The 26,657-nt window shown below is 41.5% G+C and overlaps 1 protein-coding gene across 1 annotated transcript in view; it reads left to right on the top strand.

The window, feature by feature from the left end:
• Window positions 1-1,282: 1,282 nt before the first annotated feature.
• LOC126504417 (disintegrin and metalloproteinase domain-containing protein 5-like) overlaps window positions 1,283-26,657 on the top strand; it is a 39,096-nt gene continuing 13,721 nt past the window's right edge. The window contains exons 1-17 of the mRNA XM_050146733.1: window positions 1,283-1,384; window positions 2,725-2,804; window positions 3,316-3,371; window positions 5,368-5,446; window positions 5,731-5,807; window positions 6,534-6,711; window positions 7,540-7,605; window positions 8,790-8,861; window positions 9,046-9,203; window positions 10,006-10,087; window positions 12,016-12,152; window positions 13,826-14,012; window positions 16,618-16,713; window positions 20,899-21,094; window positions 22,975-23,065; window positions 23,720-23,936; window positions 26,322-26,408. Coding sequence (XP_050002690.1) covers window positions 1,330-1,384; window positions 2,725-2,804; window positions 3,316-3,371; window positions 5,368-5,446; window positions 5,731-5,807; window positions 6,534-6,711; window positions 7,540-7,605; window positions 8,790-8,861; window positions 9,046-9,203; window positions 10,006-10,087; window positions 12,016-12,152; window positions 13,826-14,012; window positions 16,618-16,713; window positions 20,899-21,094; window positions 22,975-23,065; window positions 23,720-23,936; window positions 26,322-26,408 — 1,914 coding nt within the window. The 5' untranslated portion in view covers window positions 1,283-1,329. The remainder of the gene's footprint in view (window positions 1,385-2,724; window positions 2,805-3,315; window positions 3,372-5,367; window positions 5,447-5,730; window positions 5,808-6,533; window positions 6,712-7,539; window positions 7,606-8,789; window positions 8,862-9,045; window positions 9,204-10,005; window positions 10,088-12,015; window positions 12,153-13,825; window positions 14,013-16,617; window positions 16,714-20,898; window positions 21,095-22,974; window positions 23,066-23,719; window positions 23,937-26,321; window positions 26,409-26,657) is intronic.

Raw genomic sequence — 26,657 nt, 5'->3', positions numbered from 1 at the left:
AGGCTAGCTAAAAGATAAAAAATTGTATTTTTATTTATTAAAAGGGGCAAACTCACGAAACAGGAATGAGAGAGAGAGAGAGAGAGAGAGAGAGAGAGAGAGAGAGAGAGGAGAGAGAGAGAGAGAGAGAGAGAGCATGCGCGCAAGAGCGAGCACACCTGGGCCTTGTGCCCCAGAAAGTCACACCCTAACTTAGCCCCACCTTTTAAAGATAATTGGTTGACAAAAGATCCCCCATCACTGGGCCAACCAAAGGCAGTATCATGTTGTCTTGGGTGTCCATTTTCTTCAGTCCATTTTTTAAAATTGATTTCAGCGTGTGTAATATGGTAGGGAGCCTCTTACTGTGCAACTCTGGTGTGATAATGCCCAGCAGAAACAATGAAGGAGAGAGGTTCTACCTGGCCCCTGATATTTCCTCTCTTTTCCTCTACTCCAGCAGTTCTCAACCTGTGGGTCGTATCAGATATTTACATTATGATTCATAGCAGCAGCAAAACTGCAGTCATGAAGTAGCAATGAAAATAACCTTATGGCTGGGGGTCACCACGACATGAGGAACTGTATTAAAGAGTCGCAGCACTGGGAAGGTTGGGGGTAGGGAGTACTCTCTCTCCTTCTTCTCCCTTCCTCCAAGTCCATGACGACACACACTTCTGCCAGGAAAAGCAGCCACTCCTCCATGCTCTCCTCCAGCTGTGGTGGACCAATACCTTCTGAAGCCATGGTCCAAGATAAACCTTCACAGCGTCTATGTCCCACCATGCCCCTCCTTTGCCCCCTCCCCCGTTTCATTCTACTTTCCTGGCTTTTGTATTTACTTCATCTTATATGCCCATCCCTTTAAAAGACTAAAATGTGAAAATATGATCCCGCAGAGAATCTGTTTGACCAAGGACTATTTTACGGGAGCGTTGTGCGTGCAGCTGCGAAGGTGAAAAGCCATCGTTTTATAGTGCTCAGTTGTTCAGACAATAGGCTAGAACACCACGGAGCACACGCGGTGGCCATCAGTAACTTGAACATTTTCGGGTGGTTTTTTCCTCAGTCAAGCGGACATTTCAAAGAACAATAAACGATACAAAGAAAACCAGCTCTCCCTAGCCTGAAGAGTAAAGCCTAGGCAGCAGCCTTCCTTTTGCGATTGGAAGGATGGTTGGTGCAGGCAGCCTACCCGGAAGTGTGCGTCCCAGAACCCGGCCCTTTCCTCGCCGGTTTCCCTGGAGACAGCCCTGTGGGTTCAGGTGCACGCGCTGCCATTACTGGCCACAACGCCCTCCTGCCAGGCCTGATGCTCCTCAGTTCGGCTCCAGGACCACCGAGGGAGCCATGTTCCTCCTTCTAGTGCTGTTTATGGGTCTTAGTGGGCTGCAGGCCGGCCAGAGTGAGTCCGGAGATCCTAGAGTCTCTGAGGGGCCAGGGTGACTGCGGGGCAGGGTGGATTTCACCTAGCCCTGGCTCACACACTGCTCTGGCTTGGCTTTCTCTTTGCACCTCCTCTGTTGCAAAGCAGTCCCTGGAGTGGGACGGGTTTTTCTAAACTGTAATGTGCATGACAATGAATCGTTTTCCCTTTGCCAGTTCTGTTACTGTGTAAGTGGTAGTCAAGATTCAACCAATCAACATTAAAAAAGTGTTCATCAAAAAAAAAAATCCTTTTTTTTGGCAACTGTTGCCCTCCTTGAATAAGTTTTTTTCCCAAAATTTTAGTTAATATTTTTATACAGTGTATTTTTTTGTTCCATGGTGTCTTTTTTAAAAATTGATTTTATTGAGCTCTACATTTTTTTCCTGCTCCCTTCCCATCCTCTCCCCTCCCTTTCAACTCTCTTCCATGGTCCCCATAAGCCCAATTTACTCAGGAGATTTTGTCTTTTTCTACATCCCATGTAGATTAGATCCATGTATATCTCTCTTAGGGTCCTCATTCATTGTTGTCTAGGTTCTCTGGGATTGTGATTTGTAGGCTCGCTTTCTTTGCTTTATGTCTAAAAGCCACTTATGAGTTTATACAATGTATTTTGATTATATTCTCTCTCCTGCTCCAGATTCTACCTCCCTACCTACCCAGCTTCATATTCTTTTGCTGTGTCTCACTCAGCCCCCCCAATCAAATAAGATAAAAGGCTCAATAAGATAAAAGGTACCAAATTAAAACAAAAAACATGTTATCTGTTTTGTGCTGGCCAACTACTCCGTGCGTGGCACGTTGGCTGCCCAGGAGTGTGGTTGATATATACAGTGCCATTCCATTCGAGAAAACTGATGTTTGCTTTCTTTATTTTTTTCTTCCTTTTTTTGACACAGGGTTTTTCTGTGTAGCTTTGGAGCCTGTCCTGGAACTAACTCTTATAGACCAGGCTGGCCCCGAACTCACAGAGCTCCGCCTCCTGCCTTTGCCTCCCGAGTCCTGGGATTGAAGGCGCTCGCCACCACCGCCCGGCGATTTTTGCTTTCTTAGTAACCACCGTTCTTTCTTCAGGATGGTACTCTGTTTCTAAGCTTTTCACATCCCTGTAGTTCTGTATTTTGGCAGTTTAGCTGTGAAGTGAGAGGAGAGAGGACAGTGGGAAGGGAGAAAGGGGAGAGCAGGGGAGAAGGAGGATGGATTAGCAACAATCAAATCGTGGGAAAGGGAAAGGAAGAAATGTATAAATCATCCAAAGCCGAGAAATGGATGCACAATCAGACTTAAAAATGGATCTCACTTATTTTTGTTTCTAGGCCCTCAGAAAACCATCCTGCAGACCATAGTTCCCGAAAAGATTTCATCACTAGATGTGGAAAGAGACCCTGAAAATCATGTAATAGCAACAGCATCTTTATACGCTGCCCGTGTGAAGTGCACAGCATGACTGAAGCTGGTCAGATAGAGGTGGAGCTGCTGGAGTCCAGCAAAGCTTCACTGCAGCAGAGCATTGTGGGATAGGAACTTCCGGGATGGGGCCTCACAGGTGCCAAAAAGGTGGCGAGCAACTAGAATGTCCCTCCAGGATGGGATTTGGGTGAGGCTGTGATATGGGGGAAGGTGTGAGGTGAAGGAGGCTGTCCGGGGGCACTGGGCGTCTCTGACTAAGCCAGAAGATACCAGTTAACACCAGGCAAGCTTCTGCCCTAGCCCGCCAGGCTACAGGTGCTCGGCTTCATCGCTTAATTCTCAGTTCAGCATCTTAAAGGCGCAGAAATCCACAAGGGAAGGGAAGTCAAAAGGCCCTGGCATATTCTTAATAGTTTTACTCTTCATTTAAAACATAAAGTGGAGTATACAGGTAAATTAGCATGTGACTGACATTTAAAAAAATATTCTTGTTGCAGATTGCATATCTTATTACAATAGCTGAAAAACCATATTTTGTCCATCTTAAAAAGCAGTAAGTAATTATTTTGTCATTCCAAATTTAATTTTTTTGACTTTTATAGGAGTTAAGATTATAATCATTACAGTTCTAATGTATTAATGTCTATTGAATGTTGGCCATTAGACAAGGCCCTAGGCATAAAAAGGAGAATAAAACAAGACACACAGGGCATTTATAATATAGGAAGATATATTCTAAGGCACTAACACAAGAAACAGAATTTTATTAAAATATGGTGATAAATACATAGGAAATGTTCTTAGCAATTCAATGCAGCCTTTTTGGAATAGCAGTAAGATGTGACTTGATAAAGGAAAGCGATAAAAGGATTTGGAAAAATGAGTAGGAGATAAGTTCTAGAATATATGTAAGGACAACGCACATGGACATATGCAAACACCGTGTTCATATGGGTCAGGTGATCAGTGGGAGGGTTGTTGGGGATGGACCATCGGTTACAGCATGAGGAAGACAGATTCCGTAGACCTCAAGAAAGAATCAGCAGAACAATTGAGAAACAGTGAAGGGCCTCAGATAATTAGGCTGTTGCTCAAGAAAAAGGTTAGGTTATTGTGCATTTAAGTGCTGATTACACCCCATGGGAGGATTTGTAGGAAGACTGAGCATGTATGTCCAAGTCGGTATTTTCCACTGGAGAAGTATATGTAAGACTGGCTCTCTGAGGATGTTCAATAAGTATATTGACTTATTAGTAAACAGTAGCCGTGCTATTAATGCTTATAAACCTTGGGAAATATGAACACTTTGGAACTAGATGGGAAAGTGTGTAACTAGCATGGAAGACGAAGCTGAAGGAGCAGAGACGCAGGGCAAGAGGCAGGCGAGGAGGTGTGGTAAATATAGACATTGGAAGGAGTAGTCATTGTTGCAGACAGTCATCTGGGTAATCTGGACAGTTACGGTCAGAAATGTCCCTTTTGGATTTAAAAAAACTGATGGTTTCAGATCTTTCCCACAGAACCTTAAGAACCAAGAAAGCAAAAGATGTAAGTATAGATGGCACTTCTGATATAAAGATAATCTGTTGACAATGAAAACAGCACAGAGCAGAGCTGGAGCATGCCACCAAGTGGGAATCCTTTAGGCTGTGGTCACATGCAGACAACTTTTCTAATAGCACAGGGTAAAAAAGCCTATGGAACCATGGTAGAGAGAAATGGTTCACAGCTCAGTACACTCACAGGGTGGAGTCCGTGGCACAGGTGTACGGGCTTTCTTTGACATAAGAAAGTCACCCACAGTAAGGAAAGGAGTAAGACAGGCTCAGACGATGGGGCGAGTGGCTTGGAGGATGTGTGTTATGATTGTAGGAACGGGGTCAAATACTTTAATATTTACTGGGGTGGGAGATTAAGGAAGAAATTTTTGACCCTTGTTATTAAGAAGTGTAGACCCAGCACTCAGGAGACTGAGGCAGGAGGATTGCAATGACTCCGGGTTCAGTTGTGTCTACATAGTTATATCGAGAAGGAAGAGGAAGAGGAGGAGGGGAAAGGGGATAAGGAGGAAGAAGAGGATGGAGGAAGCAAGGGAGGAAGAGGAGGAAGGGGAAGGGGGAAGAGAGAGAAGAAGAGGATGGGGGCAGAAAAGGAGGAAGAAGGCAGTCACAATAGGGACTTGGGTTTAGCAAGCTGATTGAATATGAATTTGTGGCAAAACCAAGATAATCATTTAAAATTGGTGTTACTCCCACATTCTACTTAGAGATTCAAATATAAAATCTGATGCCAATGAGTGACAGAAACAAAGATCTGAAAGGCCCTGGGCATCGGGGCCTATATTATTTCTCCAAGTTATCTGCTGTTCCGAGCTGCCCATTAACCAGCATGTTAGTTTTTTTTTTCTATTCAAAAGGCTAATATCAGTGAGAGGAAATACTTAGACAATAGAATATAGCAAGCTGACAGGTATTCAATTCATTTTTATGTAAAGACTGTTGCCTTTTACACTTGTTCCATCGGAAGATGTTTTTGGGATTTTTGCATAGATCATATATAACTTCAACTTCAGTGATCTACACATATGACAACTATGATATCCGTCGTTCTCAACCTTTGTCTTTTCTGGTAAGCCTTAAGGTTTCTTTCATACAGATTTGCTATCTGGGTTTTCTTCTTTAAAACAAACCATCTCTAGTAATTACTTTAGTATTATTTTATACATTCACTGCAATTGTATAATACACTACTTTCTGCTTGATACACGTTATGTAACACACTGCTTTCTGTTTGATTCAAATTTGTTGGTAATTGACTTTTAGACCAAAGTATTGAGGTAGGTAAATGATAAATACAAATGACATGTCTTGGGTGTGTATTTAAGAATGAGTTAACCATTTTTTTGTTTTTAGGAAAGTTGCACTTACAAGGGATATGTCGCAGGTTTTCCAAACTCTCTTGTGACGCTCAGCATTTGCTCAGGACTCAGGTTGTATATATTGTTTAAAGATATTATCATAGCTAAGTTTTTGTTGCTGTGAGAAAGACTATGAGCAAAAGCAACTGGGGAAGGAAAGGGTATGTTTAATCTTATACTTCTAGTTAACAGTCCATCGCTAAAGTCAGGGCAGGCACTGGGAGCCAGGAACTGAAGCAGAGGCCATGGAGGAATACTGACTTGTTTTCCCATGACTTGACCAGTTTGCCTTATTATGCAACTCAGGACCACCTGCCCAGGGGTGGCAGCATCCATTGTAGCCTAGACCCTTCACACCCATCATTAATCAAAAAAACACTCTGCAGACTTGTCTGTAGGCAATCTGATGGAGGCATTTTCTCAATTAGGATCCCCTTGTCTACGTTTGTGCCAAGTTAACAAAAATGACCAGCACAGGACCCAAGACTAAGGAAGAGTACCTGCAGCCTCAACAGGCTAGTCCAGAAAGCCAATACATAACACACCAGAGAGGACCATTAATTGTTTCGAAGCACACATCCATGCCTGTACCTGATCTCTTCCATGTCTGTAATAGGCAGGCGTATGTATTCGTAGTACAGTGATCTAGTTCTGGTATAACCTTGAAGAAAATGCAGGTGAAGTAGGCAAACAAAGTTGACTTTGGCATTAAGAAAATCCTGACCAAACTCTACCATTAGAATACTATAGATTTGGTTGAATAATTTCAGACTTTTCTTCGATTGTTCTAATGTTCAGGGGAACAATACAATTCCAAAATGTCTCCTATGGAATTGAACCTGTGGAAACCATATCGGGATTTGTGCACGTGATCTATGAGATCACAAATGACAACACTGAGATTCCTGTCTTAGAAGAAGATCAGAGTTACTATTGGTATAATAATTCACAATTTCAATTCAAAAGGAATGTGAAGGTATGTGTCTACTCTTTCAACTCATTTTATATAATCTTATGAAATGAAATATGCTTTTGAAGTACACTTTAATGTGGTTTTATTTTTTAAATGAAGGTCCTGTGCCATTTTTAATAGCTAGAGGATTTACAGTTGAAATTAGACCCGGGTTCAGTAGAAACTTAGGTAATTAATCTCAGAAACAAGGAGATTTGAACTTAGAACTGAAAGCGGCTAAAGTTTTAATCCCCATGCTTTTAGATCATTAACACAGAATATTCCTCCAATTATTCAGGTCATGTAGATGAAAGTATTAACTCTTTTGTGGCAGTTCAAAAATAGATAATTTCAATGACGTTCATAAGGTAAAATAGAGTAATGACCTCTCCATTAGCAAAGACCCATAAACTGGCTTGGCAGTATGCCTGGCTCTAGTAACACCATCAACTGCTAACTTTGGTAGGATTTTCTCTGAAGTACATGGTTAGCTAAATCAGCTTCCTCATTCCTCACACTTGTTAGCAAAAATATCTTCCTACATGGATAGTTTTAGATTATCAGAAGGATCAAGAAAAGCAAGGCTTGGGTTATAAACCTAGAATTTTATTTCGAATATTACAAAATCAAGATTCCTGAGTTCTCATCCAGCTTGAGATGTCTAACTGAAAGTTCTTGCTAACGGCAGCATTTCTGTGCTGGGAGATCCTCTGAATGGCAGCAAAATTTTGTGTTTGAAAACAGCCTTATTACAGTTTGTAGCAGATGTCTTCTATCTTATTTATAAATATAATTTTAACAGAAGATGGCATTTAAAATTTTTTCTCAGGACTTATGTCATGTGTCTTTCAGAAAACATCATTAATCAAGTTATCCCCACGGTACTTCGAGATGGATATTGTCGTGGATAAGAAGCTGGTGTGTCCTATTCTTTCTATTGCTGTTTGTTTTGACAGTCTCCTAGATGTAAACAGTGTGTTATGACCATATCTGCGTCCATCCCCCTGTCTCGTCCTCCTTCCACTTCTGTGACCCCTTTCTTATTATTGAATGTGTGGGCATGTCTTGTCTGACAGTATTGTAGCACTTAGAGCCCACAGCTGGGTAAGACTGGAGAAGACTTCTCTGTCATAGGAGCCGGCATACTTTCTTCTTACACGGTGGGGGCTAGCTCACAGACAGTGCGCTTTCACTTTGGGTCTAGCTTGATGGCTCTGTGTCCTGTACCCAAAGTATGTGGTCTTCTCAGCAATAGAATTTCAGTGCCTATTTCGTATGGGCAACCAAGAAAAAGCTGGCAATCATATGTATGTTTTTGGGAGCCTTTGGCATCAGAGGTATCCAGCATTTGGCACTGGGATTTTTTGTTTCAAAACCTATGCCTTGCTCCTGGGAGCAGTATTATCCTCACTAGCAGGTTACCTCTGTTCACGCTCTTCTAGAATGATAATGCTTAGTTAGTTTATAAACTAGTAGCTTTCTGTATGCTCTTAAAACCATCTTTGGTTTGGGTTGCCTCCCTCCCCTCCCCTTCCCTCCCCTCCTCTTGCCTCCCTTCGCCTCCCCTCACCTCCCCTCGCCTTCCCTCCCACTCCTGTACCCATTTCAATCTTTCTGTGCCTAGCATTCCTCCCTTACGCTTTCATACCCTCCCCCGTGCCTCTTCTGTGGTTTCCTCACACATGGCTCCCCTCCTAGTTCCTGTCTTCTGTAGATATGCATCCCAAGACCCATGAGTACTTCTACCACTTTTCCTTATGGCTCTACTGCTACCAGCCATTGTGGTGTTTTGCCTGGCTTCCTCAGCTACTGTGAATGTGGACTGTTGTGTGCAACTGTTGACATGCATCCCTCTGTGGAGACAGTATGGCTGGAGCCATCATGACTCCACCTTGCTCCTGGTCTACAATGCATTGTATGATGTTAAAATTCATGTTATTGGGTATTTTGAAATAATTATTTGCTTATCGTTATTGATTTTATGGGTTTCCATCAGAATGTAGTCTTATTGCTTGTTCAGAGGACAACACGTTTGTTTGTTTAAAAGCATGCCCTTGTTACTTTAGATCCATTCATTTTTCAATATTGCTTTTTTTTTTCAGTTTGATTACATGGGCTCTGACATTAAAACTGTGATACAGAAAGTTACTCATGTTATCGGCCTTGTCAACACTGTGAGTTTTCAAAAGCAAATTTGTCTATATAATCTGTAAAACCAGAGATATGGATCTATGCCATATAGTTTGCTGAGCTCTTATTGTGTAACCAAAAGTACCATGTTAAATATGTTTTTAAGTGTTTCGAGGGATGTTCAAATTCATATAGAAATTCCTTTATCTTTTTATATTTTCTTTTTAGATGTTCTCCATGTTAGAACTGACGGTTGTAATACATTCCATTGAAATCTGGTCAAAGGGTAACAGAATTTCTGTCCCAGAGAGTCCTAAGAGTTTGCTGATAGCATTTTTAAACTGGAAACGAGACCATAAACAGAAGCATGTTTCATACTTACTGGCGTAAGCATATATCCTGTCTCTACTGACACTGAAGGAATAGCTCAAATGACATATTACTTATAAAGATACACATTTGTTTTCTGTATATTGTTTTCTAATTTCTTGGATATCATGAATATAAAAAATGCAAGCTATGAAGGCTTCTCCCTTAGGACTAATACGAGGAACACTGCACACACTTTTCTTAAACAACACAGACCACCAGAGATGAGAGAGATGGTGGAGTGCTTGCTGGTGGCTGCAGCCGCTGGTCCGGAGACAGCGGCTCCACTTTCCTATCAAACAGAACAAAACCTCAAGAATAATGGCAAATTAGAAGTGGGTGAAAAAGAATCAAACCGCTTTGGCTTACAAATGTCTGTGACCTACTATCAGATCTCGATAGTTCCGTTTCTTACCTAATTAATTAATCACCTAGTTAATATTTTTATTTTTAAATAAAGATCTATTTACTGTTAATGATAAATGAATGACAAGGCCTCAAAAGTGAAGTTTTAGGGATTCCTAGCTAAATAGATACTCAAAGTTTTATACACACGCATACAGAGTATATGGAATCAAACTGAAAGCTGCCATTACTAGATCATTAGGTCTTATCCTTATATATTCCCAGATAGTTATGAAATTCACAATTGACATTGAAATATTCTTAATATTGAAGCTTTGGGGGAATATATCTAAATTGTACAACGCTGAGTGGCATAGAGCTGAGAATATAGTACATGTTTTATAATATTTTATCCTATGAAAATTGCTGACATTACTAACACTGCTTTCTGATATACACCTGTTCATTTTGTAGCTTTGACGAGCATCCTGCTTCTATTGGAGCCCTGTATCCAGGGGAATTGTGCAGAGTGGATTTTGACGTTGCTGTTGCCCTGGTATGCAGTTCTGTCAGATTTTCCTTCCCTACTCTTTTTTTCCATATTTCAAAAATTCATAAATAATCTTATCAGAGGAGAAAATCTTCTATTTATTTGTTTAGTCTTCTCTCATACAATACATCCTGATCGTACTTCCCACTCTCCTCTCCTTCCACTCCCCGCTCCCATCTGCCCTAGTTCTATACTCCTATTTCTGTCAGCCCCATTCCCCCCGCCCCAGAAAAGAACAGGCTTCCCAGTGGCATCAACCGAATATGTTATTGCAAGTTAGAATAAGACTAGGTACAAACCCTCACATTAAATCTAGGCAAAGAAACCCAGTAGAAGAAAAGGGGTCCCAAGAGCAGGCAAAAGAGTCAGAGACACCCTAATTCCCACTGTCGGAAGTCTCCCCCAAACACCAAGCCAACAACCATAGAATATATGCAGAGGACCTAGCTATGAGGGTCCTGCAGGTTCTGTGATGGCTGAGCCAGTCAGTCTCTGCGAGCCCTCCTGTGCCCTGCTTAGTTGGTTCTGTGGCAGTGTTCTTCTGCTGTCTTCCACCCCTCCGGCTCCCACAGTTCATCCTCCCCTTTTCTACTCTTCTACTCGCTGAGATTGGGGTGCTTTCAGGGTATGTGTGTCACTTTAATTTCCTTAGTCTGTATTTTGGGGTGCAGTAAGCCCCTGTCTAAGAATTTTGTGTTAGTTGTGTGTCAGGAGTAGCATGATTTTCTTGTTTTTTCTGCTGCATTATTACTGCAAGTGTGACTAAACTTTATGTGTTAGCATTGTGCGTCCCAACAGCACGTCAGAGAATCCGCAGGCTCTCTGAGCAGGAGCGAATGCCTTTTGTAGACCACAGTAACTTCATTTTCCTTTTTTCTTGCATGGCTGTTCTCTTTCTTGACTGATTGTTCCTGCTAGGTTTTCAGTGCTGTGTGTTGAAGGAAATGGTGGGAGCAGGAATCCCTTCCTTGTCTCAACTAGCGGGAAAGCTCTGCTTATGATATTCACAGCCTAAACATGGACACTTTTTGTTGGTTGATATTCAACTCGACCACCTTTATTCTGTCCTCACAGGTACAAACTGGACATCACAGCTAGCAGATCCATAAGAATTTATGATTAAATTGAGAACATTTAAACAAATGCGATACTTTAAATCATGTCATAATGTCATTTGAAAAGCATACGTGAGACTGTCCATTTTGTTTTTTACATTTAGCTTGTGGGCAAAAAATATCGTCTGAGGCTGTTGTTGCTTTCAGAATCCCAGCTCAGGGACCTGGCAGCTCTCACTCTGCAGGAAACATGCCTCCAACATGGAGGTCTCTCCAAAAGTCCCCACTCCCCACATAGCCACTGTTTTCTTAATATGGTCAAGATAGAGACTGCACAAAGGCAGTATTTACACAAGCTATTCATGAATGATTCCCCACCCCCCTACTGTATTGGATGAATCAGAAGAGGTAAAAACTAGCTTCCTCTCCACAACAGAAGGACATCATAGAGGCCATTAATACAGGGAAATCTGAGTTACTGGGACCCATTGATGAATGCAGATTTGATTATTGAATAGAAGATTAAAGGTACTGTGTCAAAGCTACATCAAAGAAGGCTTAAAAATGAGGCGGTGTTCAGGTGTCAGCCTTCCTAAGGCAGCTGTGTGGCTGTCATTTAACAACAATAATAGTACTCGGAAGTCAAACTTCCTCTACTGATCCACCCATGTTTAATGAACCCATTAGCAAGACATTTGTATCACTACTGCAGCTGCATCCATGGAGTTGTCTCAAATATATTAATAAACTGATTTTCATCAAAACATTTATATCACTACTACAGTTGCATCCATGGCGGTGTCTCGAACGTGTTAATAAATCAGTTTTTCTGGCAGTCAGCGTTGCTCTGCTAACTCCTTCCCTTCTGTTCATGCTCAGTATCCCAAAGGCTTATCGTTAGAGTCATACAGCGTCATCGTCGCACAGCTGCTAAGCCTCGGCATGGGCCTCACGTACGACAACACCGACACCTGCCACTGTACAGGAGATGTTTGCCTAATGACGCCCAAGGCAATGTAAGACAACCCTTCTTTACTAAGCACACGCGTTTCCTCTTGCTTTCAACTGGCTTTCTGTTTCTGTTAACTGAATTAAAGTATCGATTATATACATATATATACACTATATATTATGTATGCTATATATAATACACACACATATATATTTTGAGGAGCTGTTATGCTGTTTTCCTTAGTGAACGTGTGGATTTTCAACCCCACCCACTGTGTTGTGTGTCTTGATAGCCCCCACCTGCACTTCTCTTTCCTCTCAGTGTTTATTTTGCTCTTTTTGGTATATAATGCTGCTGCTACAGCATCCTGATGTTCATTATGAAATTTTGATTCATGAGTATATTATACATTGATCAACTCTGAATGTTGAGCCGCCTCTCAGCTTGACACTTTGTTTCTTTTTTGTGAGGATATTAAAAGCTGTCCTAATTGTTTTGTGACACTGTCTCAAAGTTGTCCTCGTGTCCCAATAGTTTTGAGATAGGGAATGCATTAACGCTAGCTCTCGTCACCCTGCCGTGCCTGGAAGGCAGAACTTATTTCTTTCACCAGGGCGGACTTCTCTCTATTTTCTTCTCCCTGCTCCCCATGGCATCTGGCAGCCACTATCCCACTGCCAACTTTTATAGACTCAAAAATTTAAGTCCTATTTTTTCAAAATTTTAAATCCTATTTTTGATGTGACATTCTTCTTCATGTCCCTGGATCCTCTCACTTAACTGAATGTCCCCTAGGCCCACCCACATTGTTGCAAACGAGGGGACTATGTACTTTTTTTTATGGCTGAATAGCTGCAAAGACACACATTTGATTTCTCTCCCCATTTTGTGACGAGCGTGTAGGTTGATCCTATATCATGGTATTTGTGAAGGCTATGGCAGTGAGCATGAGAGCCCAGGTGTCCCTTTGATACCTGCTCCATCTCCTTTGTTTACATACACAGCAGGTGTTCTGGATCTCTCTGTAGGGTCACCCCACTTTTGAGATACTGTCATGCAATAACTACAGTAATTTCTATTTCTTTCACAGTAGGTAAGCAATGCTTTAATTGCTTTCTCTGGCTGGTGGTGCCCGCTTTCTTGTCTGTTTGATCTTGGGGAGGAGGGAGCCTCTTTGATCTAGCTTTTCCTATCAAGTTTTGTAGTTACAAAGTCATGAATCCCACGGCACTCATGGGGAGGGCAGGCGGATAGAAAATGTCCAGGCCCTATGTGGTCCTTTAGGTCTTGGGTGTCTGTTAACTCGCATCTCAGCTTTGTAGACTTCTTCTCACCTTATTTTATGAATTTTCATGTATACTTGGTGAGGAGAAGCAGAATGATAACACGTGTCCATGGATAAGAGACTTTAGTGTCTATGATGCTGCTGTCTAGGTAGCAGAAGTCGGGAAGGATCCCTGGATCAGTACCTCGCATGTACTGAGGGGCCACCTGCACCAGGTTCTACATAAGTACAGTATGTGACAATTTTTTAAAATCATATCATTAGTTTTCACTTTTTCTTGGTAGATATAAAGAAGTCTGAGAAAATATCTTAGCAATCCAATCACTGTTTTCAAAAGTGCACTTTTCTGTGAAGGATGGCGGGCACTCTTGAAATCTTTGTCAAAACACGGCATTATGGGAACTGAAGTACATGGCAGAAGCTTTGACCATGCACACACTGTTATGTTCTAGATATTTTGGGGGCATGAAGAGTTTCAGTACCTGTAGCTTGGATGACTTTAAACAGTTGTCCATGGGCAAAGACCTTGGATGTCTCCAGGACTGGCCTATGGAGAGAAGACGTCAACGCAGGCCGAGACGGATCTGTGGCAATGGCGTGTTGGAGGGGAAAGAGCAGTGTGACTGCGGCACTTTGAAGGTTGGTGGTTCCTTTTTTCCTCAACGCATCTCAGTCTCTCATGTGTAAGAAAAGCAGAAAAAAACTTTCTCTCTTAGACTACAGAGCTTTTGTGGTGCTTTTAAATGCAAAAATTCCTCTTATGGAACTTTCCAAAAGAGAAAAAAAACTTTATAAAAAGCATATTAAAAAATTACTTAAAACTTCCCAAATTTAGGGGGAAGATTTGTGAACTCTTACATTTTCTCAAATAGTTTGGGCCAGTGGTTCTCAACCTTTCTCATTCTGCTAACTTTTAATACAGTTCCTCATGCTGTGTTGACCCTAACTGTGAAGTAACAAAGATGCTCCATGACTGTAATCTTGTTACTGTTGTGAGCTGTAACGTAAATATCTGTATATTTAAGAATGGAAACAGATAGTGTGAAGTCTGACATATATATCACTCACCAGAGGGGGCATGACCCACAGGTTGAGAACCACTAAGTAGCGGCCATCGGACGGTTTTATCCTAATAAGGTCTCCATCCACACTGTCAAAAGTAGAAAGGAATTTTAAAGCCGATGACATACAAAGGGACAAGAGTGAGGCTTTACATGAATTCTTCAGTAGCCTTTCGGAACCAGAGAGAGTGGGATTGTCTCTCCGAAGCCCTGAGAGAAATCAGGAAGAAGAAGCTTGTGTTCAGGAAGTCTGTCTTTCAGAAATAAGGAAGTAAAGTCTGAGACAAGTAGAAGCAGAGGGAGCTCATCCCTACAATGCCTTTCATAAAATCTTAGCAGAATTTTCCAGCCCTAAATAATAACCAGCTGTATTTTGACAGCAGGATCTTCCCTTTGAGTTAAGAACACATACATACTTCAAGTGAAAGGGTCAAAAGACACTTTATACAAACACGCAAGAATGAGGAGCAGTAACGACACATACCTCTAAAAGAAGCCCAAGTCCAAAGGTTTGTCATGATAAACTCAAGTTAAATCGTTGAGAAGGTTTTAATGGCTGTAGGCATGCATTTATTTAACATTGGAGCGACTACATACGCAGAACACATGGAAGAAGATATGAAGGTAGAAATATATAAACCGGCAGAAGGAGACTTCAGTTTTTGCTTTCGGTGGTCAGAAAACCATCCAGGAAGTAAATAATGAAGTAGTTCTCTCAGACTTCACTTTAGACCAAATACACAGCACACACAACACATGCACACACACCTTCCTATTTGGTGGCAGTAGGATATACATCCTTATCTTGTGTTTGCGAACCAACTCTAATATTAAGCTCTAACAGCACTGTCCCAATATAAATATGGAAAAATCACAAACAGATGAAAAGTAAGCACTTGCCTTAGAGTAACTAATGAGTCAATGGAGAAGTAGATAAAAAAGAAAATAATAAACTATCTTGAGGTGATTAAGAGCTGAAACCAAAACCTCTCAAAATCTCTACGTGGCAGCAAAAGCAGTTCCGAGAGGGCACTTTATAGCAAGAAATATCTACATTAAGAAGAAGGAAAAATGGGTGTTGCTTTTGCCTTCTTGCTTTCGTCCTTTGCTGGCGAGAGCATCAACACAGCTGTTGCCACTGCTGCATCAGCACCCAGCTTCAACACGGGCCGAAGAAGGATAGCCCTCCAAGAGTCCCTTGGGCTGCCAGCCCCCACCTGGAAGGGCTGAGGACAAGTGACTCAGTTGTGGGAGTTGGTGGCATATCCGACACTCTCCGCTGGACATCCCATGACCAGTTTTCTCTCCCTGAGAGCAGCATTGCCCTTGGCATACACTTTTGTTTGCCATCGGATACCGTGCAGCTTTGAGACTCAGCTGTGATTTGCTAGCCCTTTCCCAGCTAAACGTTTCTTTTCACCGTTGGGCTATTAACAGCTGCTAACTTGTATTCATCAAGCCAGCCCTCTTCAATACTGTCCTTAAGACAATTAACAAATATATGAATAGACCTTCAGCTGTAGCATTTTTTGCTAAACAGCTTCCTGTATGTACTCTGGGGTGACCACACCAGGTGACAAATGAACCTAACTGAATACAGAGGAGAGAGTTATGACGGGGTCGGGCAGATGGCAGTGTTTCCGCAAGAGTTTAGCGTGGGCATCAGTAACTTCAGGGGCACAGTTTAGAGTAAGGCAATATAAAATCCAAGCCTTTCAGAAGTACATTGTAACAGGAACATGAATAAATATTAGTCTGATAAGTCAGGCTTTATTTCAGGGGTGTAGCAGTTTGATATTTAATAAGCAGTCTTATTCATTACAGTGGGCTCTGTGTCTGAGGACCACTAAGGATGCTCAAGGTTGGGATTTACACATAAACAGTAGCGATGGACGAGGCTTGACGTAAACACCAGATTATAGAACTGTTTAAGGAGAGTGGCTGTTAACAAGAGATCAAGTAGCGTTCTCCCCTGGGTGCTTTCATGGTAGGTCTTCTTGAACTGCACCAAACAGGGAGAAAATGTCTCTGCAAACTGCTGAATGAGAGATTATTTCTAGGAGAATATATTTATTGAAACTATACATGTAAGAAAAACGGTGTGATTTTCAGGGTCAGGTGCGCAGCTTTGTTTGGTGCTGCACGACCAGACAGAGCTGAGTAAGACTTTCCTTTCCTTGCAGAACTGTACACACCCAGCGTGCTGTGACCCTATGTCATGCCGATTGAAGCCCAAAGCCATATGTGGCTCTGGAGAGTGTTGTAAGAAAGACTGCACGGTAAGAGGAAAACCCACCTTTGATAACAGTCCAGGAACGACTCTCTTGAAATACATAGTTCAAAGAGAGGAACGCATCAGTATCTCTCTTAGCTGACGAGTCAGTGATACTCTGTATCCATTCCCCACTTGGAGTCCATTCAGTAATCTATCACTTCCTCTGCTCTCGTGGGAATCCTTTCTTAGCTTCCTTCTCTCCTAACTTGGCTTTCTGAAGTTTTTTTCTCTGGCGGCCAACGTGTCTGTCTGATTACGTGTGGCTCTACCAGGTTTTCTCACCCATATTTTCTGTGTGTAGGTTATATGAGGGCAAGAAGTTAGATGGGTTTCTGTGCCCACTGAAGTCGCTTTACTGCCTTCTGGGAATGGCCTTTGCTCGACCGCACTCAGCTGATGTGGCAGTTGTCCTCTTCCTCAGTGTGTGAACTGTTTAAAGAGAGTCCATTCATGTTTACATCCTAAGAAAAGGATACTGGGCAAAGTAAACAGCAGAAACTCAAAGACCGAGGCAGTGGTGCTCTTGTAACTCACTGAGTGTGGGATTGTATTAGTCACGGTTACCTACAGGAACAGTAACACACACACACACACATGCACACACACACATGCACACACACACACAGTGTTGGCTAGTTTTATTCCAACTTGACACAAGCTGGAGTTAATTTGAAAGGAGGGAACCTCAATTGAGAAACTGCCTCCATCAGATCTGACTGTAGGGCATTTTCTTTTTAGTGATTGATGTGGAAGACCCCATTGGGTCCAGGTTCCAGACTACTGTGACTTTAAGTAAAACAAACATCTGTAATTCCTCCACCCCCATAAAAAACCTACAAACCTTTCCCATAGGACAAGAAGGTAGTTATATGATACTAAGGAGGCAATTCATCAAGAGGGTATAAAGTTGATAGTACGTATGCACCCAGATACAAAAATGATGTCAATGGGTATGAACGGAAAGACAGACCTACTCAAATGGTCAAATCCCATTGCCCAGATGGTGCATAAGTCGGGTTTGCTCACGACACCCTCCATGTCAGAAAAGCAGCCCTCCACTCATCGAGTGCTCTGATAACAACAGAGTCCAAATGTCATGGCAGAGCTTGCCTCTGTTCTGGGGTCTCAGCCAGGAAAAACCACGGCAAGACTGGAGAGGTGAAATCCATACATTTAGGGGTCTGGGTCTTGTCAAACCAGCTCTGGAACTCATGGAGATCAGTTCTGTCTCCACACAGAGACTAGCAGCATCTCCTTTGGGAAGCTGGAGAGAGTATAGTAAGTGCTCTCAGATGCTCTGTGTATAGAAGCTATGCCTTGTCTGCAGCAGCGCTACCATTATGAACCATTATGAACGCAGTAAACATTCTCATTTGGGGCAACAAAGGATAAGGCTTTTGTCTTGTTAAAATTGTTTGCTAACCAACTCTTTTTTTTTTTTTTTTCGAGACAAGGGTTTCTCTGTGTTGCTTTGGAGCCTGTCCTGGAACTAGCTCTTGTAGCCCAGGCTGGCCTCAAACTCACAGAGATCCGCCTGCCTCTGCCTCCCGAGTGCTGGATTAAAGGCGTGCGCCACCACCGCCCGGCCCATTTATCATATTCTTACTACATCAGTCCTTGAAATAACTCTCAATTGTGGATTTGCCTACTTCTTATTGCAGATTTTTAGTACTAATTTCACGTGTTTTGACGGTCTGTTACTTGCTGCATCAATGTTCACACTGTTGTTATTATTGCATTGTTGTTATGATTGTAATGCATTGATGAACAGCTCTCTTAATAATTTCAAAATAATTCTCATATATAACAATATCCCTTATTCTGAGATCTGCCTTTCCTGATAGCATCACTTCCAATTTTTATCACTAAAGCTAGCATTATATATTAGCAGAGTACATTGGGCATTATTATTTACATTGGGCATTTATGTATTTGATTTCAAATTTTCTTTATATAAACAGTCCCTTTTAAGTAGCATTCAGTAGGATCTTACTTTTTATGCAGCCTGGCTGGCTGCTATTATATAGCTGCATTTAGATTAATAGGTTGATTCAAATATAACATTTGGGTATTTGTTTGCCTTGCTTCCAACTTGGAGTATGTGTGTTCATGGCTGTACATGCAAGTGTGTGTGTGTGTGTATGTGTGTGTTGTACATGGGTATAGTGTATGTGCATGTGTGTGTTGTTTAGGTTTTTAGTTCACAGAGGGTTTTAGATTTTGAAAGTCTAAAACAGGCTTTATTTTGCTTTTTATTGGGGACCATGTTTATGTGACACAGGTTATGTGTCTGTGGGGGTGGCCAGAAGCTGGCAGGATCGTCTTTGATTTCTCTCTGTCTTATTTTCTTAACCTGTGCCTCGTTGATCTCATTAGGTTGGCTGGTCAATGAGCTCCACAGGTCTCTACTTCCCCAGAACAGGGGTTACAAACATAGGCTGCTAATTCCAGACTTTTAAATGGGTGCTTGGATGAAAACTCAGGTCAGCAAGCTTGCTGGACAAGTTCTTGACTGACTGAGCCACTTTCCATCCGCTTGATCTTTACTCGTTTGAAACCATATTTTCGCTTGCTATACTGAAATATAACATTTTTATTTGCCATGAATTCAAGTTGTTGCTATTCTATTTTCTTGCTTGTGCTGTCTCTAATGACAACATTGCGATTATTCTTACCTTTTGCTATTCTGCACATAATGTCTTCTACCTTCCACCTGAAGATTTATCTTTGTCATTGGTTTTGAGCAGTTTGGTGATAGTGTGTATCAGTATGGTTTTCTTTATGCGTCTTCTGCTCGGGGTTTGTTGAACTTGGCTTTTATTATATTTGGGGAACATTCAACTGCTTTGTTGTCAAGTATTTGCTTCAGTCTTTACGTCTTTGTGGTGTCCTTTGAGAATGTCACACACATGCCACTGGGCATGGGAAGATATCTCATGGATGGCTGATTCTCTGCCAACTTTTAAAGAACTGACTTTCTGTTTCATTTGTAATGGCTTCCACTGCCATGCCTTCAGCTTTACTGGTCCTATCCAGTGTACTTATCATCTGAGAATTTTTAAAAGTTTGAATTTTAGAATTCTTTGCTGTCCCTCTCAGATTCTAACTCACTTTACCGTTTCCTTTTAGACATTACAAAACAAACAAACAAAACCAGATGCGATGAAATAGTCTAGAAAAACTGACTTTGTAGAAACTTCTGTCTCGTGTGCATATTGAGTTTTCCTTTATTAGAAATCACCTCTTCAGGCTGGAGTGATGACTCAGTGGTCAAGAGCCCTGGCTCCTTACGCAGAAGATTCAAGTTTGATTCCCAGCACCCGCATGGCGGCCTAAAACTATGTGTAACTCCAGCCTCAGGGAGCCTGATGTGTCTTCTGCACTCTGAATGCACCAGAGAGGCACATGGTACACATATGTACCTACAGGAAAAATAGTCACACACATAAAATTGTAAAATAAATAAATCCTTTAAAAATAGACACAACAGCTGGGCAGTGGTGGCACATGCCTTTAATCCCAGCACTCGGGAGGCAGAGGCAGGCAGATCTCTGTGACTCATAGGGCAGCCTGGTCTACAAGAGCTAGTTCCAGGATGTCTAGGACTGTTACATGGAGAAACCCTGCCTTAAAAACAACAAAAAAAGATAATAATAAGATAATCAAATTAGTTGTCCTTGCTATACCTGAAGGGAACTTTTGATTGAACCAACCATGTCCACACACGCTCAGAGGTGTAGGAACAAATCTTCCTGAGCCTGGGATGGGCATAACTCACCTCCACTCCACTGCAGCTACGGAAATATTTTTTGATAGATACATTCAGGTTGACCTGGGTCCTCTGCTACATTGTCTTATGGGAGGCCTTTGGTAATGGGATTTTAACACAAATTTCACTCACAAGTATCTAAACTTTTGTTTTGTTTTGTTTTTGGTGTTTCGAGACAAAGTTTCTCTCTGTAGCCCTGGCTATCCTGGAACTTGCTCTGTAGACCAGGCTGTCCTCGTAGTCACAGAGATCTGCCTGCCTCTGCCTCTTGAATACTGGGATTAAAGGCATGCACCACCATTGCCTAGTGAGATTTTTCTTTTTGATCTTGGCAACTTAAAAAAAAAAGTGGAAACCGAAATTTGAGAGAGAAAGAGAAAGAGAACATTCCTGGAAGTAATTTTTTATGTTCTCTTCTAGATAAAACCAATCAACACACTGTGTAGAAAATCAACTGGAGAATGCGACTTTCCCGAGTATTGTAATGGGAACCTTTCTTACTGTGGGCGTGACACATACTTGCGTGATGGGGAGTATTGTGACTCGGGTCAAGCCTTCTGCTTCAATGGATTGTGCCGGACTACTGACAAGCAATGTATTAAGCTTCTTGGAAAAGGTAAGGGCCATAATGCTCCTCTAAAATCTGATTATCCCAACACCAAAGTTCAGCTCTATAGGACAAAAGTATGGCATCTATTACTGGCCAAAGTCTTGCTTGGTAATCATTAATTTGAAAGGAAACTCATTTTCTTATGTCTAAAAGACAGCAGAAAGGATCCCTGAACTTACATTGACTTCCTGTTTGTGAGAGGAAGAATGTACAAGCAGAAACACAGGTTCCACAATATTATATTGTATTCGTAGTCATAGGGTTTAGTTTAAGTTTTAAAGGAAGCTTGGTTACCAGTAGAGGAAAGTAGGGGGCTTCAAGAGCTTGCTGATGAGCAAGGGGGCCTCTGACAGTTGACAACTCAGTTCCTTACTTGAGTATTGGGTCACTCGCTGCGTGGAAAAATACTGTCTGAATGGACAAAGTTCATGTTAGCTGAGAACAAGGACTTTCCGTTTGAATTGTCCCTTTAGACAAGAGACAATAAAGGCATGACTTAGAAAGCGCAACATATTCCCCCAAAGTATTTGTCTCTGTCCAGAATGTGGTGGGGAGGTGATAGAAAGAAAGACCTGGAACTTGGTCACAGAGGTCAGCCTGGTTGGCCATGGATCTGTCTGTTTCTCCTTTTCATCTTACCATAACTGGAATTACATGCTCAGATTTTTATGTGGGTTCCAGAGATTCAAACTCTATGCCTCAGATATGTGAGAGAAGTCCATTACTGACTGAGTCGTCTCCCAGCCAATAGCATCACTGACCTTTTTTTTTTTTTTTTTTTGAAACATGATAAAGACATCTTGGGAAGGCTTTTAGCGGAGTTCAGGGTGAAGGGTATTGCTGTGGCTTGCATCAGTGAAGAAGTGGGGCCCCACAACAATAACTCCACCTGACTGATATGACATCATGATTCTGACAGCACTACTATGAGACTGGTTTTGGGGTACCAGCTTCAGAAATGGTGTACCTTCTTATAATGTTCTGGCCAAAACTCCAAATAAGAATTTCAGAAAAACAATATCAAATACTCAGAGACCATTTACAATTTTACAAAACAGCGACCTTGAAACTTAACCATCATTTTACCTTTTTTTTTTATTTATTAAAGATTTCTGTCTCTTCCCCACCGCCGCCTCCCCTTTCCCTCCCCCTTCCCCAATCAAATCCCCCTCCCTCGTCAGCCCAAAGAGCAATCAGGGTTCCCTGCCCTGTGGGAAGTCCAAGGACCACCCACCTCCATCCAGGTCTAGTAAGGTGAGCATCCACGAAACTGCCTAGGCTCCCACGAAACCAATAGGTACAGTAGGATCAAAAACCCATTGCCATTGTTCTTGAGGTCTCAGTAGTCCTCATTGTCCACTATGTTTAGCGAGACCGGTTTTAACCCAGGCTTTTTCAGACCCAGGCCAGCTGGCCTTGGTGAGTTCCCGATAGAACATCCCCCTTGTCTCAGTGTATGGGTGCACCCCTCGCGGTCCTGAGTTCCTTGCTTGTGCTCTCTCTCCTTCTGCTCCTGATTTGGACCTTGAGATTTCAGTCCGGTGCTCCATTGTGGGTCTCTGTCTCTGTCTCCTTTCATCGCCTGATGAAGGTTAATATTCAGGAGGAAGCCTATATGATTTTCTTTGGGTTCTCCTTCTTATTTAGCTTCTCTAAGAACCCGAATTATAGGCTCAAAACCAAATATGAGTGAGTACATCCCATGTTCCTCTTTTTGGGTCTGGCTTACCTCACTCAGGATGGTGTTTTCTATTTCCATCCATTTGCCTGCAAACTATAGGACGATGCTAAGAAGTCACATTGCAGCTTCCAGTCTGCCTCTATGGGTCCAGGAGTGTGAGCTGAACTCTCAAATCCATCTCACTTCTCTTTGTCTTTTTCTTTAGGTGTGAGAGGGGCTCCCTTCTGGTGTCATGAAGAGCTGAATTCCAGAGGTGATCGATTTGGCAACTGTATTTCTCATCATTGTAAATTTGAGTATGTGTTTAGAAAATTATACTTTTACCTAGAGTGTAGATTCTCAAATACTAGAATGTGTTCTGTGGGAACCCCTGTGGGGGACTTTGTCAGATTTCCTTTGGCCCGTGATCTCAACTGAATGGCTGTTGTCTCTTGCCATGGAACATTTGTCCAGGGCCAATAATGCTAAAGCTCCAGTGAACTTGGAAACAGCTTTTGTATATAGCTTTGAGGAACTATCCATTGGTTAAGTAGTTCACGTATATCTTTATGGTAAACATGATATACCTCACCAAATGTATCTAACAAAAGTTATCTTGTTTTACCTACTAAAAAACGTATAATCAATGGTCATTAAAATCCAAATTCCAGTAGCTAGAACAAAGCATAAAAAAGCTGTCATGATGATTATTTTTTAATAATCATGATTATAAAAATGATTCAACCTGGATTTAATTTAGTAAGACATTATTTTTAACTTAGATGTATACTAAGTTAAAGAAGAGTAAATTCTAGTTTCACATTGTATAGGGAGCTAAGACAGAAAGAAAACGTTCAGAGAAGGTGGGGCTGCATTGCTGGTTTTCCTAGTGTGGACCCTTAATTGCTAGCCTGTGATAACAACTACTTATGTCAACAAATGCTAAGAGACCTTTCCCATTATGCTTCCAGAGATGTTCTGTGTGGGAAGTTAGTCTGTACATGGCCATACAAGAGGATAGTGAAGCTCGTCAATATATCTACGGTTTATACACACGCACAAAATGACGTATGTATATCTTTCTATAAAGGCGGGAGGATACCTAAGAACACACCAACAACATATAGCACTATTGAAGACAGAGACGAAACCTTTGTAGAAGATGGCACTATCTGTGGCCCTGATATGGTAATTTGAGATACTTTAAACTGATTTAAAATTATTTTGTAGTCATATTTGTCTTGACACTATATCAAGCACTGTCTTTTCTACAATTTCTTCATTGTGATACAATGCTCATAGCGCATAACAAAGGTTCCCCTCTTAAAAGATGTGTGTAATTTAGTGGTACTAAGTTCACTCCCAGTATTGAGTAGCTACCACACCACTGTGCATCTTTGTAGCCTTTTCCTCTTGTAGAACTGAAACTCTGCCTATGGGATTGCTCTTTGTTCCCCTCTGTAGTCTCTGGAACACTCTTTCTGTGCTCTGTGATCACTATAGATATGACACGGAAGTGGATGATCTACTTTACTTAGCTGAGATCCTCAGGGACCATCCATCATGTAGCAGAGATTACAAGCTCTATCTTTTTCAGGGCTGTGTACTATTTCACTATTTGGATATCTCACATATTGTTTATTCATTCTTCAGCTCATGACTATTTCCATACTTTAGCTACTGTAAATAATGTTATAGGACCCAAAATGTTCATAATCCTACTTTTAGTTCTTTTGAGTATATTCTTAGAAGTAGAGTTGTTGGTTTGTAAGGTAACTGTTTTCAGTATTTTGAATAACTCCTATACTGTTATCCATAATGGTTAGAGCAGTTTGTATTCTTACCAACATTTTAAATGCTGTATGGCTGATAATTAATATTGGTTTCAATTTGACAGCATCTAGAATCACCTCAAAAGCAAGCCTTTGATAGATTTGTAAAGTGTCCCTTTTAGGTGATTGAGATAGGAAGATACACCCTGAATATGGGTGAGACCATTTCATAAGTTGTTTTCTATTTCCATCCATTTGCCTGCAAACTTCAAGAAGTCCTTGTTTTTTACTGCTGAGTAGTACTCTAATATGTATATATTCCATACTTTCTTCATCCATTCTTCAGATATTGCTTTGTATTTTGGCTTTGCCATTAGGCAAATGACATCACAAAATCAGTTAGAAAATGCTCTGCTCTTTCCACCTGCAGAAAAATTGGAAAGAGAGCTGGCGGTGCTTCTTAACAATCTGTCAGAATCCACTGTGAAGCCAGGGCCATGGACACGGATTTTCTCCATAGAGATCTATGTGGTTACTGATTCAGGATCCTTACTGCTCGTGGTTCTTTTCTGACCTGTTTGTGTGTGTTCCTTGTATAGTCACATTAGGCCCTTTTGGTCACTCGTGACAATATTCCTGAGGAAAATAGCTTTCAGGGAGAAGGATTTTTTTCCTTGTCGTCTCATGAGTGTAGAGCTGTAGACTGACTTTCCTGCATCACAGATACATTGGCCCTTGTGTGCTGATCCTAAGGAAATGCTTCTCAAAAAATGTTTTTGAGAAGACCCCTCTTTTGCATCCTATGTTTAGGGTCTCTCCTTTTCGAATGAATTTGGATTTTCACAAGATCCAAAATGTTGAAAGGTTGGGTCTTTCCTTTGGGAAAGCGTTCTTGCTGTACCAGTTTAGAGTACATGTCTACATAAGGATGCTAGTCTTGAAGAATGGCCGTTGTTCCCTCAGCACCACCTTGTCTCCAACATCAAATCCACTCCTCCCCTGACAAGCATCATGGTTCCCAGCTCTGCTTGTTGCTCTTGCTCACTTTAATCAGGGCACAGTGACAGTAACTACAACAGCCTGAATGTCCTTGCCTTTTATGGCCCCTACCAACAAATGAGTCGGTGCTCTACAGTTTAGCTGCATTTGAGTGATAACAGACAGGATGCTGCTGGACTCTGCCAGGCTATCACAGGAACAGCCCGATCCCTAGCAATAGTCCCTGCCGTCTTCTAAAGCGTATGTGCCAGGTCCCTGCTGCCTGTGTTCCTCTCAGCAGGCTGACCTTCCAAATCCCTAGCACAATGGTCGTTTGGGCTTTTTTAGCTTCAAACTCTATGTCTTCCCTGCGAGTCACTTCCAAAGGCCCCCAGACAGCTTGAGCTCAGCAATGATCACACTTCTGACAGCAAGTGTATGTGCTCGTTAGTTTTGTGTAATACCTCATCAAGCAGAGGGTCTGTCTGTGAACTTTCACTCACTGCAGGACACACAGGCTCCTCCCACTTGGGATCAAAACTGAGATCATCTCCTTCTGGTGCTTTATCTTTCTGATAGGACTTAGGATAGACGGCTTGAAAGTCAGACTCAAAAGTCCTTGCATAATTTGCAGTCTGTAGGTACAAAACTCATTTCAGTATATAAGAATTACCTTTTTCTTGGCTATAGTCTCAGAGATTTGAATCCCAACTATAGGTAATATAAGTTTTGGTTTTCCTAAATATGTCTTGTGCTTTGTCTATGTTCTCAATTTCATGATTTGACTGCCTTTATTGTTTATCTTTTCACTGCTTTGCTTTAGTACTGTAAGGAGGCAGAGTGCAGAGAATTGAGATTTGTCGCAAAATTTGACACTTGCGATGTTGCTAGAGATTGCAATAGCCATGGGGTGAGTATTTATTTCAGCAATATGGCTTTGGCAATCTAATAAGCAAGACATTAAAACTGACTTGGATTTGTTTTGCTATTTTTATTTTGTATGGTGTCATTGATTATATTTATTATACTTACCATATTTATTATGTTATATATTATATCTATTCTATCATATATAATGTACAAAATATATTCCATATATCATATAAGTGTAATGTATTTTATTTATAGGTATATTTATAAATTTATAAGTGATTTAGAA

The sequence above is a fragment of the Alexandromys fortis genome, unplaced genomic scaffold (genome assembly GCF_014885135.2).
Source record: "Alexandromys fortis isolate MF-2015 unplaced genomic scaffold, M_Fortis_MF-2015_v1.1 scaffold_55, whole genome shotgun sequence".
In the NCBI taxonomy this organism is placed as follows: domain Eukaryota; kingdom Metazoa; phylum Chordata; class Mammalia; order Rodentia; family Cricetidae; genus Alexandromys; species Alexandromys fortis.
This window is presented reverse-complemented; position numbering and strand designations above follow the sequence as displayed.